This window comes from Peromyscus eremicus, chromosome 6 (genome assembly GCF_949786415.1).
Source record: "Peromyscus eremicus chromosome 6, PerEre_H2_v1, whole genome shotgun sequence".
Lineage (NCBI taxonomy): Eukaryota > Metazoa > Chordata > Mammalia > Rodentia > Cricetidae > Peromyscus > Peromyscus eremicus.
In genome coordinates, this window is record NC_081421.1 from 71,271,353 (window position 1) to 71,284,658 (window position 13,306).

At 45.3% G+C, this 13,306-nt stretch overlaps 1 protein-coding gene across 2 annotated transcripts in view; it reads right to left on the reverse strand.

Moving 5' to 3' along the window:
• Positions 1-13,306, reverse strand: part of LOC131913344 (myomegalin-like) — a 110,314-nt gene that overhangs the window by 43,024 nt on the left and 53,984 nt on the right. For both annotated transcript variants that reach the window (XM_059265944.1, XM_059265943.1), the window contains exon 3: positions 12,199-12,350. In XM_059265944.1, the coding sequence (XP_059121927.1) occupies positions 12,199-12,350 (152 nt within the window). The remainder of the gene's footprint in view (positions 1-12,198; positions 12,351-13,306) is intronic.

Genomic DNA, 13,306 nt, shown 5'->3' on the forward strand with positions numbered 1-13,306 from the left:
AGCAGGATGCTGTGAGACTTCCCTGCAGGAAATGCCCAAAAAGGGTAAGTGTATGGGGAAACGAGACCAGTGGTTTGCATGGGACAAGGACAAGGGGAACAGAGAGGCTGTAAGGAGCAGGAGGCTTCTTTCTGGAGTGTAGGCATGTTCTGGAATTCGGTAACCATGACAACTACACAACTGGACTTGTACACTGTTCAAGGGTAAATTTTGTGTGGTACTTAAATTGTGTTTTAATAAAGTTGCCTTTCCAAAGAGAAGAAAGAAAGCAGAGCAGGGAGGGAAACTTGCCTAATTCTTTGTGTTTCAGAAATGGTGTTTTATTTTATCACAAATAAATTCATTTGCTGGTGATAGCCCAACTCAACTTACTAAGGCATGTGACTTACAACAAACAGACATTGTCTAAATGTTAAGTATACCAGGGCTAGAGAGATGGCTCCATGGTTAAGAGCACTGACCGCGCTTGAATAGGACCTGGGGTTTGGTTCCCAGCACCCACATGGTGGCTCACAGCCGTGTGTGACTCCATCTTCAGGGGACCCAGCATCCCATTCTAGCATGTGAGGGCACAGCATGCACGTGGTACCCATACATAAAATCAAAATGAGTGACTATTAAATGGTTAATACCAGCTAGACCACAGGCCCTAACAGAAAGTCTACCTAAGTATCCTAAGTGGCCTTCAATACCCATTAGTCATGATTATTAAATTTTATCATAAAGTTTTACCATAATCCTCAGATTAAACAACCCAAAACACAATCCACTCTACATTTTGACTCAATGAAAACATACCCACTAGGCCATCCCCATGAACACGTATGTCACTTGCACAGGGCTAACAGTCTAAGAAGGAAAATGTCAATCACAGTCCTGCAACTTGCTCTTGGATTCCTCAGACCCTTTCACTGCAACATGGAGTCTCTGTCTGGCATTCCAGATGCCAGCTACAAATGCTACAAAAACCTGGCTTTTTTCCTTTGGGGCTGGACACGTGCTCAACTATGTTCATAGCAGTGTTATGCATAATAGCCAGAACCTGGAAACAACTTAGATGCCCCTCAACCAAAGAATGGATAAAGAAAATGTGGTACATTTACACAGTGGAGTACTACTCAGCAGTTAAAAAAAAATGACATCATGAAATTTGCAGGCAAATGGATGGAACTAGAAAAAAATCATCCTGAGTGAGGTAACGCAGACCCAGAAAGACAAACATGGTATGTACTCACTCATAAGTGGATACTAGATATAAAGTAAAAGATAACCAGGCTACAATCCACAGTCCTAGAAAAGCTAGGTAACAAGGAGGGCCCAAAGAGAGATGTATGGATTTCCCTGGGAAGGGGAAATAGAAGAGATCTCCTGGGCAAACTGGGAGTGGGAGGGGGGATGGAGGTATGGGAACATGAGGGATTGGGTTGGGTGGGTTGGGGGCAGGAGGAACAGGGAGAATAAAGAAAGAGATATCTTGATGGGGGAGCATTTGGGGGTTAGGGAGAAACCTGGTGCTGGGGAAACTCTCGGGAACCCACGAAAATGACCCCAGCTAAGACTCCTAGCAATAATGGAGAGGGTGGATAAACTGGCCATCTTCTATAAGCAGATTGGTGACTATCCTGATTGTCATCAGAGAGCATTCATCCAATAACTGATGTAAGCAGATGCAGAGACCCACAGCCAAGCACTGGGCCAAGCTCAGGGAGTCCTGTTGAAGAGAGCGAGGAAGGACTGTACGAGCCAGTGGGGTCAAGGTCATGACAGGGGAACCTACAGAGACAGCTGACCTGAGCTCATGGGAACTCACTGACTCTGGACTGACAGATAGGGGGCCTGCATGGGACCAACCGAGGCCCTCTGCATGTGTGTGACAGTTGTGTAGCTTGGTCTGTTTGTGGGGCTCCTAGGAGTGGGATCAGGAACTGTCCCTGGCACTTGAGCTGGCTTTTGGGAACCCTATCCCCTTGCTGGATTGCCTCACCCAACCTTGATGCAGGGAGAGGACCTTGGTCCTGCCTCAACTTGGTGTGTTCTGCTTTGTTGCCTCCCATGGGAAGCCTGCCCCTTTCTGAATGAGAGGGAGGAGGAGTGGTTGGGGGGCGGGGATAGAAGGGAGTTAGGGGGAGGGAATGAGAGGAGAGGAGGGAGGGGAAACTGTGGTTGGTATGTAAAAGAAATGAAAAAATTAATAAAAAAGAAAGAAAAAAAACAGATAAGAGATTGAAACTTCAATATCATTCCTGACGCTCCAGAATCATTTAAATACTAAACTATTAAAATCATTCCATTGTCTGCCCTACAACTCAGAAACACACTGATGCTCACACTGGACAGCCTTTTCTGGAAATAGCCAGCCTGATGACAGGAATACGGATGAATAATCTATCTTGGACAGCACCCTCACTTGCATAGAGGATGAGGATTCAGACAATGTCCCTTATGCCATCCCCCACCATCGTCACACACCCATGCCACTCACAGTCCTGGAATAACAAGGTGTCATCATTCCCCTCACACTAGAGCACTGGGGACTATAATAAAAACAAAAACAAAGCCAACAACTTCCCTGACCACCAGAAATAGATGGTCTATCCAGAAATAACGCTGCCAGAGACAGTTAAGTGAACCACACAGCCGAAGTGGCAGGTGGGCTGCAGTGATCGGCCACTACCCAAGGACTCTTTGGCTCCAAACTAGGTCCTCTACCAGTTTAACCCAGTCAGCACCACCAGGACTTGAGGAGCGTCCACAGTGGGCTCCACTCGGAAGGATCGTTTGCTGAGCTTCTGCCATCTGAGGGAAGCTACCAAGCAGAGGTCTTGCTTAAGCCTCGAGATGGTCAGTAACCTTGGGGCTGGGAAGGTGGCTCAGCGGGTAAGAGCACTTGCTCTGAAAGCAAGAGGACTTGAGTTCAGATCCACAGAATGCATATAAAAACCAGGCAGATGGCTGCACATGCGTGTTAACCCCAATGTTGGAGGACGAAGACAGATGGGGGGGGGGGGGAGCTCATTGGCCAGCCAGCCTAGCTAAACTTGCTAGCTTCAGATTCAGTAAGAGATTCCATCTCAAAAGTAAGGCAGAGGCCGGGCGGTGGTGGCGCACGCCTTTAATCCCAGCACTCGGGAGGCAGAGCCAGGCGGATCTCTGTGAGTTCGAGGCCAGCCTGGACTACCAAGTGAGTTCCAGGAAAGGCGCAAAGCTACACAGAGAAACCCTGTCTCGAAAAACCAAAAAAAAAAAAAAAAAAAGTAAGGCAGAGATAGGTACCCAACATCTTCCTCTGCCTTCTGTATGGTTGTGCATGTGTTCCTGCACACACACACACACACACACACACACACACACACACACACACTACCCCACATCAAGATTTCCAGTTGCTCTCTTCTCAGCAGCTGGCATAACCTAGCAGGGCATGCCTACTGTGTACCGGGTACTCGGCTAATCTCCCTATCAAGTAATGAAAAGACAACGTATTTTGTGCTATTACGTAGCTCAGCTTCTAACAGAAAAGATGGATTTGGAACAAGTGACTCACTCATACCTTAGAGAGAAAGTTCAAAATACTCTATGAGTGTGCGGCACAGCAGGACGATATAGTCTGGGATGAGAATGGGGGATGAGCTGGTGATGAGTCACTGTTAAGGTTTAAGTGTGAAACGTCCCCCACAGGCGACTCCTGTGCTCCAACACCTGGTCTCCAGCTGGGTGGCATTGTCTTGGGAGGTTGTGGAAACTTTTGGACTTTGGAACCAACAGGAAGATGAAGATGTGGGACAAGAAGAGAGGAGCCTGAGAGCTACAGGCAGGTTCTACTTCTGGCCTGAGCACTCTACTCTCCCGTCCACTGAGAAGTGAGCAAGCAGCCAGCCACATGCTCCACCTGCCATGGATGGGCGAGCCTTCCACATCTTACCTTCCCACCATGATGGACCAAATCCCCTGAACCGTGAACCAGAACTAGCTCTGCCTTCCTCACACTGCTTCCTGTCAGGAGAAAAATAACCGTGACAAGTCTTCTTATTCTTCACTTGTTCTACGGTCAATTAATAACTTTCAATTTTGGTACTTTTTAAAATTCAGCACACAAAGTGTTAGGTTTCATTATGAATCTTGTCAATTCTATCTCTGAAATCCCACTCTTTCATTGGTTTCTCGTCCCTCTGCTGGTATCACTCCGACTTTGTCTGTTACTGAGTCTCTTCCATGTCTCTCTGCCTCTAGATTGTAAGCCTCCCACTCAGACTCCACGCAGAAGCCAAAGAACCTTCTAAAAGGTGAACCTGATTTCAAGGGCTCCCTGGTAAACCATTTCCAGCACTTCCCTGGTTGAGACTGGGTAAAATCTAAAGCTTTTAGATAACTTGGAGGCCACATCAAAATTTCTGTTCTCTTCTTCAGTCTCAACTCTTCTCCACATTCCTTGTCTTTGTGCTCCAAGGGTGTTGACTAACTAGAGTTCTCCCCCTCATCTGCAGCCTCACTCACGCTTTCTCTTCTGCATGGAAAATTCCTCACTGGTCTGCTCACATTCCATATCAGTCCCTAATCTGCCTTCCTCAGAGAGCAGACCCAAAGAATTCAGGCACAAGGCCAGTTAGGTTTCCTAGGCAAGTGTCACCTGATTTTCAAATGTGGCAGGAACTTGAGCAGCCTTCTAAAGGCCATTAATAAGGTCAGAACAATCAATCAACCAATCAAAAGGGTCACTAAACCTAAATAAATCTAGGAAACTGTATAAATAGACACTTTCTAATAGGACAGGTCAAATGAGGAAGTTTTGTAACTGCAACTAATCAAAATACTTTGTTTTGGTTCAAATCATTTATTTTGTTTCAGCGTTCTTCTTGTTTTCTTTGATGCCAGGTGGTAGTGTCACAGCTGGGCAGTGGTGGCACACACCTTTAATCCTAGCCCTTGGGAGGCACAGGCAGGTGGATCTCTGTGAGTTTGAGACCAGCCTGGTCTGTAGAGCTAGTTCTAGGACAGCTGATGCTACACAGAGAAATCCTGTCTCAAACAAACCAAAAATAAATAAAGTATTTTTTTTTGACATTTTGCCATGGAAATAGGAAACCTCTTACACTGGGGTATTCTACATTTGTGAATTGCTTCTTCCTCCAAGAGAAAGCCAAATTTTTATTTTGTTCACTTTTTAGACACTCTTTCAGACCCCTAATCAAGTGCAGTTTTCTCTAGGAATCTTCTCTGCATCTATAAGCCCGAGCTATGTATTTTAAGGCTCTTGACTTTCATTATAGCAATGATTACAGTGTGTTTCAATCTGCACTCAAGACCGTTGTGTTTGCTTTGTAGTTCTTAAGAAAAAATTGAGTAATTTTATAGCTAGATTAGGAGTGAAATTTTGCTAAAGGGCTGTGGAATGATTGCATCACATTTTAGAAGAAAAAAATTACACTTGTGAGTATTGAAAGTTTAGATTTTCCCCTTTCTATCTAATAATGTTCTGAGTGTCTGAAGACATCCGTGAAAACAAAACCAGTGTACTTGGGATGCTATGGTAACGAAAGTGGGAAGCCCTTTTCAAAAACCAAAACGCAGTTTGCTAGTAGCATTAATTTTCCAAGGCTGTGATTATAGGAAAACAAGATGTACAGAAACTGCAGATCCTAATAGGCCCAGATTCACCTACATCAGCAAAGGATACCCAACTGTAATAACTCAGTTCCTTAAAGGTAGAAAAGGTAAAAACCATCCCCATTCCCCAATTTAACTTAGTTTTTCGTTTTCTTTTTTCCCCTCCTATAGATTTTGTGACCCAAGTGGAAAGGTTTGCCAGGATGGGTGGGCCCTCAAGAGACTGAGTCATTGTGGAAAGCTGGCTTCAGTCTAGAGCTGGAGAACGCCGCTGCTGGTTTTGCGGGCATGTTCACGTGAAAGCCAGCGTTGTTGGGAATGGTAACCAGGGGAAGGCAGCGGAGGCCTCCTCTTGGTGTTATAGGCAAAGACACCTACCCTTCTTCAGCTCTCATTTACAGTTTGGGCCGTCCTGAGTCTGCACAAAGCCACACTGTACACACTCGCCAACGGACCTCTCTGAATGGTCCTCTCCTTTCCCAAGAAACACGGAGCCAGTGGCATCATTGCGGCGCTATCACTTGAGGACTGTATAATTTGGGGCAAGTTACTTCAACTTCGGTCTCTTCACTAGTAAAGTGGGTGTAATGTGTACCTCCTAAGCTCGACAAATGAGCTGAAACTAGTTGAAACAGCACATTACAGATTATTACTTGCTAAGGACACAATTCTCTTAATTAGTCTCATCACAAAGTATTTTTAAAAGTCTCCATTTCTTCCCCTTCTTCTGTCTCTCTGATTTCATTATCTCCGGACTACAGTTTTCCACCACGCTCCCTCAATTAATGCACCCATTCCCGCCTTCAAAGTCAGGCCCTCATGATGGACACCGAGCCATGGCAGAAGAGCCACAGATCTAACGAGACAGTTGACCTGCAACAGCGTTCAACAAATTTGTTGCTGAGCATTTATTGAGCACTTGTTGCATACTACATTATGCCAGATTCTGTAGACTGCCAGAGCGCAAACAGAGGCGGAATATGCTTTAGGGTTAGAGAAAGCATCCTAACAAACAAAAAGAAAAACATGGTGCCTTAGCCAAAACTTGAAGGCTAAATGGGCTTTACCAGGTGGAGGAGGAGAGAAGATTCTCCAGGCAGAGAGACCAACAGAAACAGAGACACGGGAGAATGAGATAGCTGTGCATCTCGAATGGTTCAGAATGAATGCAATGAATGCAAGAGATGATGCTATGGTATGAAAGGAATTTCCCATATCGCTGGAAAAGTCTGATAGGATTCTAATCTGTGTCAGCTTTAATAGAGGAACTTGTGATTTCATTCCCGAGTGGGACCCTTCATTAGCACCTGACTTTTACTAACTGAGCTCCCCAACCTAGAAAATACTTCCTGTTTTAGGTTGCATAAAAGGATTAGTGAGAGCCTGGAAGGATGGCTCAGGGGTTGAGTACATACTGCTTTTCCAGAGGAGTGGAGTTCCGTTCCCAGCACTCACTTCATGGCTCATAACCACCTGTAACTCCAGCTCCAAGGAGATTTAAAGCCTTTGGAGCTCCAGGGAGATTTAAAGCCTTTGGCTCTTTGGGCACAGAACACACACACACACACACACACACACACACACACACGCACACGCACACGCACACGCACACGCACACGCACTCACGCACACATAATTAAAAATAAATCATAAAAAAAGTGGAGGTTGGAGAGATGGCTCAGAGGTTAAGAGCACTTGTTGTTCTTCCTGAGGACCCAGGTTCAATCCCCAGCATCCCCATAGCAGCTCAAAACTATCTGTAACGCCAGTTCCAAGAGATCTGACAACTTCTAGCCTCTGCAGGCAACAGGCACACACGTGGTACAAAGACAAACATACAGACAAAATACCCAAACACATTAAATTAAAAACATTGTTTTAAAAAGAACAAATGTTTTCAGGCTCCTATTATAAGATATTAGGCTCGCCTCTACCCTGTTATTCAGTTCCCCATTTGTTCTTTTATTTTTATTTATTTATTTATTTATTTATTTATTTATTTATTTATTTATTTATTTATTTATTTATGGAGAGGGTTTCTCTGTGTAGCCTTTGCTATCCTGGAACTCACTCTGTAGCCCAGACTGGCCTTGAACTCACAGAGATCCGCCTGCCTCTGCCTCCCAAGTGCTGGGATTAAAGGCCTGTGCCACCACTGCCCCAGCTTAGGTCCTCATTTGTAAAGCGGGATAGCACTCCTTTCACAGGGCTGTCGGGAGCATTAAATGAGATGATGCAGCATTATCTCAGTACAGACACATGGGAAGTGATTCATAAACACTAGCTAGTGTTACCTCTGTTCTTCTCGAGCGTTCTGCACCCCAGAGACACGGGGGCCAGGATGGGAGCCATGAGCACCAAGAAAGGATTTCTCAACAGGAAGGAATTCTCTCTCAATTTACAACTATGGTCATTTGCATGTAAAAATTATTTCTGACCTAATGTAGCCAATTGACTATCATGGCACATAAGCTGTAGGACCAGGAACAGGCCATAACTTTTGTGATCCCTGCCTCTCTAACTTGAAAAATGGAGAGAACAATACTTATTTAAATGTCTTATAAGGGCATAATCAGACAATTTATAAGAAAATCTTAATTCACTGCTCAAGTGTACACATCTACAAAGGACAGAGACTCCTCCATTATGGAGGCCTCAGGGCTGGGGAACCCCATTTATTACAGAGTAAAAAGATAACAAGGTTTAATGAGGAAGCCGCTCACTCAAAACGACAAAGGAAGCGCATCTGCTAGGCAGTGCTCTCCTTTATCATCGGAGGGGGCAGCCTGACAAACACACGTAGAAGAGACTGAACTTACACACACAAGGGGAGGCTGAGCAGTTCCTTTCTGAGTCCCCCAGACAGTCATTCTGCTCCCCAATCTAACCCACTCACTGCTGTGGACTGAGCATAGAGAGTGAACGAGCAGAAGAGAAAGCCACCAGCTCGTCCATTTCACTCCCTTCGTCACAGTTGTCTACCTTACCATCGATTGTCATTTTCCAGACCAGTTCCATTCTGGCTCCACAACACACCAGTGTTTACATTTTGGGTCTTCTGGATCTCACTTTGTGTCAGGCACAACTATATGGGTGCATTGTCACGTGCAGTTCGAGCTCACTGAGAAGTTGGCTCTGAAAATGAGGTTGCTCCCTCGCCCACTTCAGACCCAAGCACGTTCATGCCAAGTATCTTCTAAGGCCTTGCCTAGGATTAGCTGGGCCTCTCTAACTCTGTGACGGGGAGGGAAAAGAACATCAGAACAGACCAAGAGTGAAAACACTATGCCCTTGAGAGGAGCTAGAAGGCAAACCATCTCCAACAGAAGTTACAGTTGTTTATCCTGTGTTATAAAACTCCCTACAGTAGGAAAGAGAAGCTAAAAATGTATCCATGGGGAAGCCCATCTGTGGAGAGAAAGCTCAATCTGAAACCCCAGCTGATTGCCTCAGTCTCCCCAGTCAGTTTCTGCTGAATGTTTGAGCACCCAAGTTGATGATGGTATCTCTATCTGTTGCTATTTGTTCTTTTACTAGGAAGGCTCCCCCACTGTACTCTGCCAGGGATCAGTATTGGGACTCTAGGACCACCTTAGAGGGGTTTCCTCAGCAGACTTCTGCTGGATGTTTTGAATACCCAATTTGATCATGTTTTGCTATCTATCTATCTATCTATCTATCTATCTATCTATCTATCTATCTATCTATCTATCCATCCATCCATCCATTCACCCACCCACCCATCCACCCATCCATCCATCCATCCATCCACCCATCCATCCATCCATCCATCCATCCATCCATCCATTCATCTATCTATCTGTCTCACTTACCGTTTTTCTCTTACTTTGGCTTGCTGTGTACATAATAGATTCACTCATTCAAAAAAAAACTATAGCTGTCATAGACTGTGCTGGTTAGTTTTACATCAACTTGACACAAGCTATAGTCATGTGAGAGGAGGGAACCTCATTTGAGAAAATGAGTCCAGAACGTGGGGCTGTAGGCAAGCCTGTAGGGCATTTTCTTAATTACAGATTAATGCAGGAGGGCCCAACCCATTATGGGTGGGAAATCCTGGGTTCCATAAGAAAGCAGATTAAACAAGCCATGAGGAACAAGCCAGTAAGCAGCACTCCCCCATGGCCTCTGCATCAGCTCCTACCTCCAGGTCCCTGCCCTGTTTGAGTTCCTGCCCTGACTTCCTTCAGTGGTGAACAGTGATGTGGAAGTGGAAGTGAAATAGAACCTTTCCTCCCCAGATTGTCTTGTCATGTTGTTTCATCACGGCAATAGTGACCCTAAAACATAATTTTCCGTACGTAACACTTTGAAATCACAGTAACTCTCCAGGTTACTCCCTAGAATTCCTACATCAGCGAATGTTTTCAAAGGCATCACATTACTGTCAACTGCTTTTTACTGAGCCAGTCCCTTTAATGTTTTCTTACTCAGGCTCTCTTTCCTTACCTCCCTCTGGCCCATCCCCTTGTAGACTCAATCTATGAATATACTTCTCTCTTTCCCCAAATTTTCCCGTCATATGGAATTTTATGCCTCCGACTAGAAAACGTGAGCTCAGCTTTGGGTGCCTCAGCCAGCCTACAGTACCTGGAACAGGTGCTGTCTAAGAGAAGGTCCTTCCTCAGTCCTTTAATAAGATTAGATGCAGGAGCTCTGGATCTCAAAGTATTTGCCCTTATCACCAGAGAAGATATTGTTAGTTAGTAGTTATGTTGTTAGTGATGCAATGTCTGGACTTTCTAACACTGAAATGAAGGGCAGGGGTGGTATCCAAGTCTTTTTGTTCAAATCGGGATGGATTCTGGCTGCTCAGCCCAAGCCTGGGTTCCTTTGACACTCTTGTCAAGGCCAAGAGGCATGAAGCCCTGTCTGCTCTCCCAGTTGGCACTTACCCATCCTTTATCCCAAGGCTATGGAATGCATGTTTTAAAACTTACAGAGCCGGGTGGTGGTGGCACATGCCTTTAATTCCAGCACTCAGGAGGCAGAGCCAGGCGGATCTCTGTGAGTTCGAGGCCAGCCTGGTCTACAGAGTGAGATCCAGGACAGGCACCAAAACTACACAGAGAAACCCTGTCTCGAAAAGCAGAACAAGACAAACCTTACAGAACATGTTCTGATATTTCTTCCATTTTTAAGGTAAGGTACTAGGATGTGTCCTTACCCCTCAGCAATGTTTTCCTAACCAACAACTCCTCCGTATTTTCCAGTCCTCTCACGGAGGTGCCTCGGATGTCCAAAATGGATATGAGTGTTTAAGGACAAACACACATATGAGCACTTGGTGAACCAGCAATTTAGTTTTCTATTTCTCTCTTAACATAACAGAGGATGAGGGTTTAAAATCCCTCTGGTTGGCCTCATATCTGACAGTGATTCTCAGCATTGAGAAGTAAGAACTACTCCATCATGTAAGAGCTGAACTATAAAAGCAAAGGACTTGGGAGTTATATTTGGAACGCAACTGACCCCACTAGTCCCCCAGCTCAGCCCCACCACATCCAGCCGTTCATCCTATCAGTGGGTCTGACATCCTTCATTTCTGGGTTCCCCATTACCTCCCAACAAAAGGGGTGTATCTAACACACTCTGCCTTTCCAAGGCACCCACACACCTCTGAGATGCTCTGAAGAAGTGCTCGCCCTTTGAGCAGTGGATGATCTGAAAGGTTGGGGAAGGAGGGTGTGAGGTGTTACCCACCCTGCTCCCGTCACCATTATTGCCCACAGAAGTATCTGGAAGGATGCCAATGCAGTCCTAGGGAACATCTGTAATTATGAGTTGAGGAAGGACAGAGTAAACCCATGGTAATACAACTGCTTTTGAAAATGTAATTCCACTGTGTTGTATCCAAAGCTATCCCTTGCAGACTAAAAGGAAAACCCATTCCTTTGAAGACTGATATACAAGTACTCAAGTGAGGCCTGATCCTTGGGTATCCCCCAGGGGGCACCAAAGACCTGTTTCTTTTTTTAGAACATGGGTGTAAAACATTCTGAGTGCCTCCTCTTGGGTGGTTTAAATGCGGGTTCTTTTGTACAGGCATCCTGGGATCAAGCTGGCTTACAGGGAGCTGGGAATCTGCACTGTGGCATCAGGTACTGCTCTTGGCCAAATCTAAGACTATGCTAGGTGTCTGAAGCAACTTTGCCTGATTCTTGTTGAAAAGCAAATGGCTTTGGTTGTGTTTCCTCATAGAACAGACAGTATCTAGCTTTTTGGTGTTGTCCAAGCTGGTAATAGAGAAAGGAATGCCAACTGGGAGCCCTGGGCTCACTGTGTTGCAAGTCCAGCTTCTCTGTGTCATTTTAACTTCCTGAGTTTATCTGAGAAATGAACGCGGAAGATGACCAGTAAAGCAGAATACATCAGTACAAGCAACTGATCTTCCGTCAACCATGGGCTCTAACAAAAAGCTAACAGCATATGCTTAGGGCACATACACTCTTGAAATGGCCATTATCATGACAACCAAACCCATAATCTGGTCTATACGTCATACTTTTATAAAATCCCGATTCCATATTTGTGTTTCTAATTGGGATATAGTTATCCACAAATGTATCTCACCTTCTCAAAGTCTCGAAGAGCCTGGGTCTGCACCAGAGGGGGCTTCTCAAATGCTCTCAGTGAGTGTGTCTGCCCGAAGGGGATCTTCTCACCACTTCTCCAGGCCTGTGAGTGAACCGGAGGGCCCCGATCTTTAGTGTCACTGAGAAAAGCTGTCAATGAAACAGAACAGTAAGAAAATGAGTGTGTATAATAAAGACAGCATGGCTGTTCTAACTGGCACACTCCAGCAGAATTTCTTTTTCTGTGAAATATGAACCAATTGTAGGTCACATAGAAAGGATTCACATACACAATAACCTTTGTGGAGTTTATAACTTATGGTCTCTGGTGAATACTGAGACATGGCTTGTGTCCATGCCTCTTTGTGACATGAGGGCCATACTCCTCCACCCAAGTTGGCCAAGTGACTTGTGCTGGCCAACAAAACACATAAAGATGACACTATGTGTGTCAGGCGATGAGGCCTCCAACTCCGCTTTTCTGCTCTTGGCTTCTTAGCACCTCGTCACTCATCTTGTCAAAGTCGGGCCTCCAGAGCAGTGACATGTGAACGGATAAGGAATCGGTGCCCCAATCAAACACGACACATGAGGACCAGAGATGGGGGCACAGTGCTGTGGATGATTGATTGATAAATAAAACACTGATTGGCCAGTAGCCAGGCAGGAAGTATAGGCGGGACTAGCAGAGAGGAGACCTGAGAGAACATGAAGGCGGAGGGGAGGAGACGCCAGCCTGTCGTCCAGGGAACATCATGTAGAAGCAGCAGGTAAAGCCACGGAACACGTGGTGACATATAGATTAACAGAAATGGGCTGAGTGTAAGAGTAACAGCTAGACAGTGGTAGGCCTGAGCTAATGGCCAAGCAGTTTATAAGTAATATAAGTCTCTGTATGCTTACTTGGTTGGGTCTGAGCGGCTGTGGGACTGGCAGGTGAGAGAGATTTGTCCTGACTGTGGGCCAGGCAGGAAAACTCTAGCTGCAATGTTGACCCTGTTTTGTTGGTGTACTAAAAATGTTTCTAAGTGAATATGATTTTTGAATTCAGAATTGTGGGGAGAATGGTCGCTTTCCCATTTAGATGACATCACATAGGCTACCGA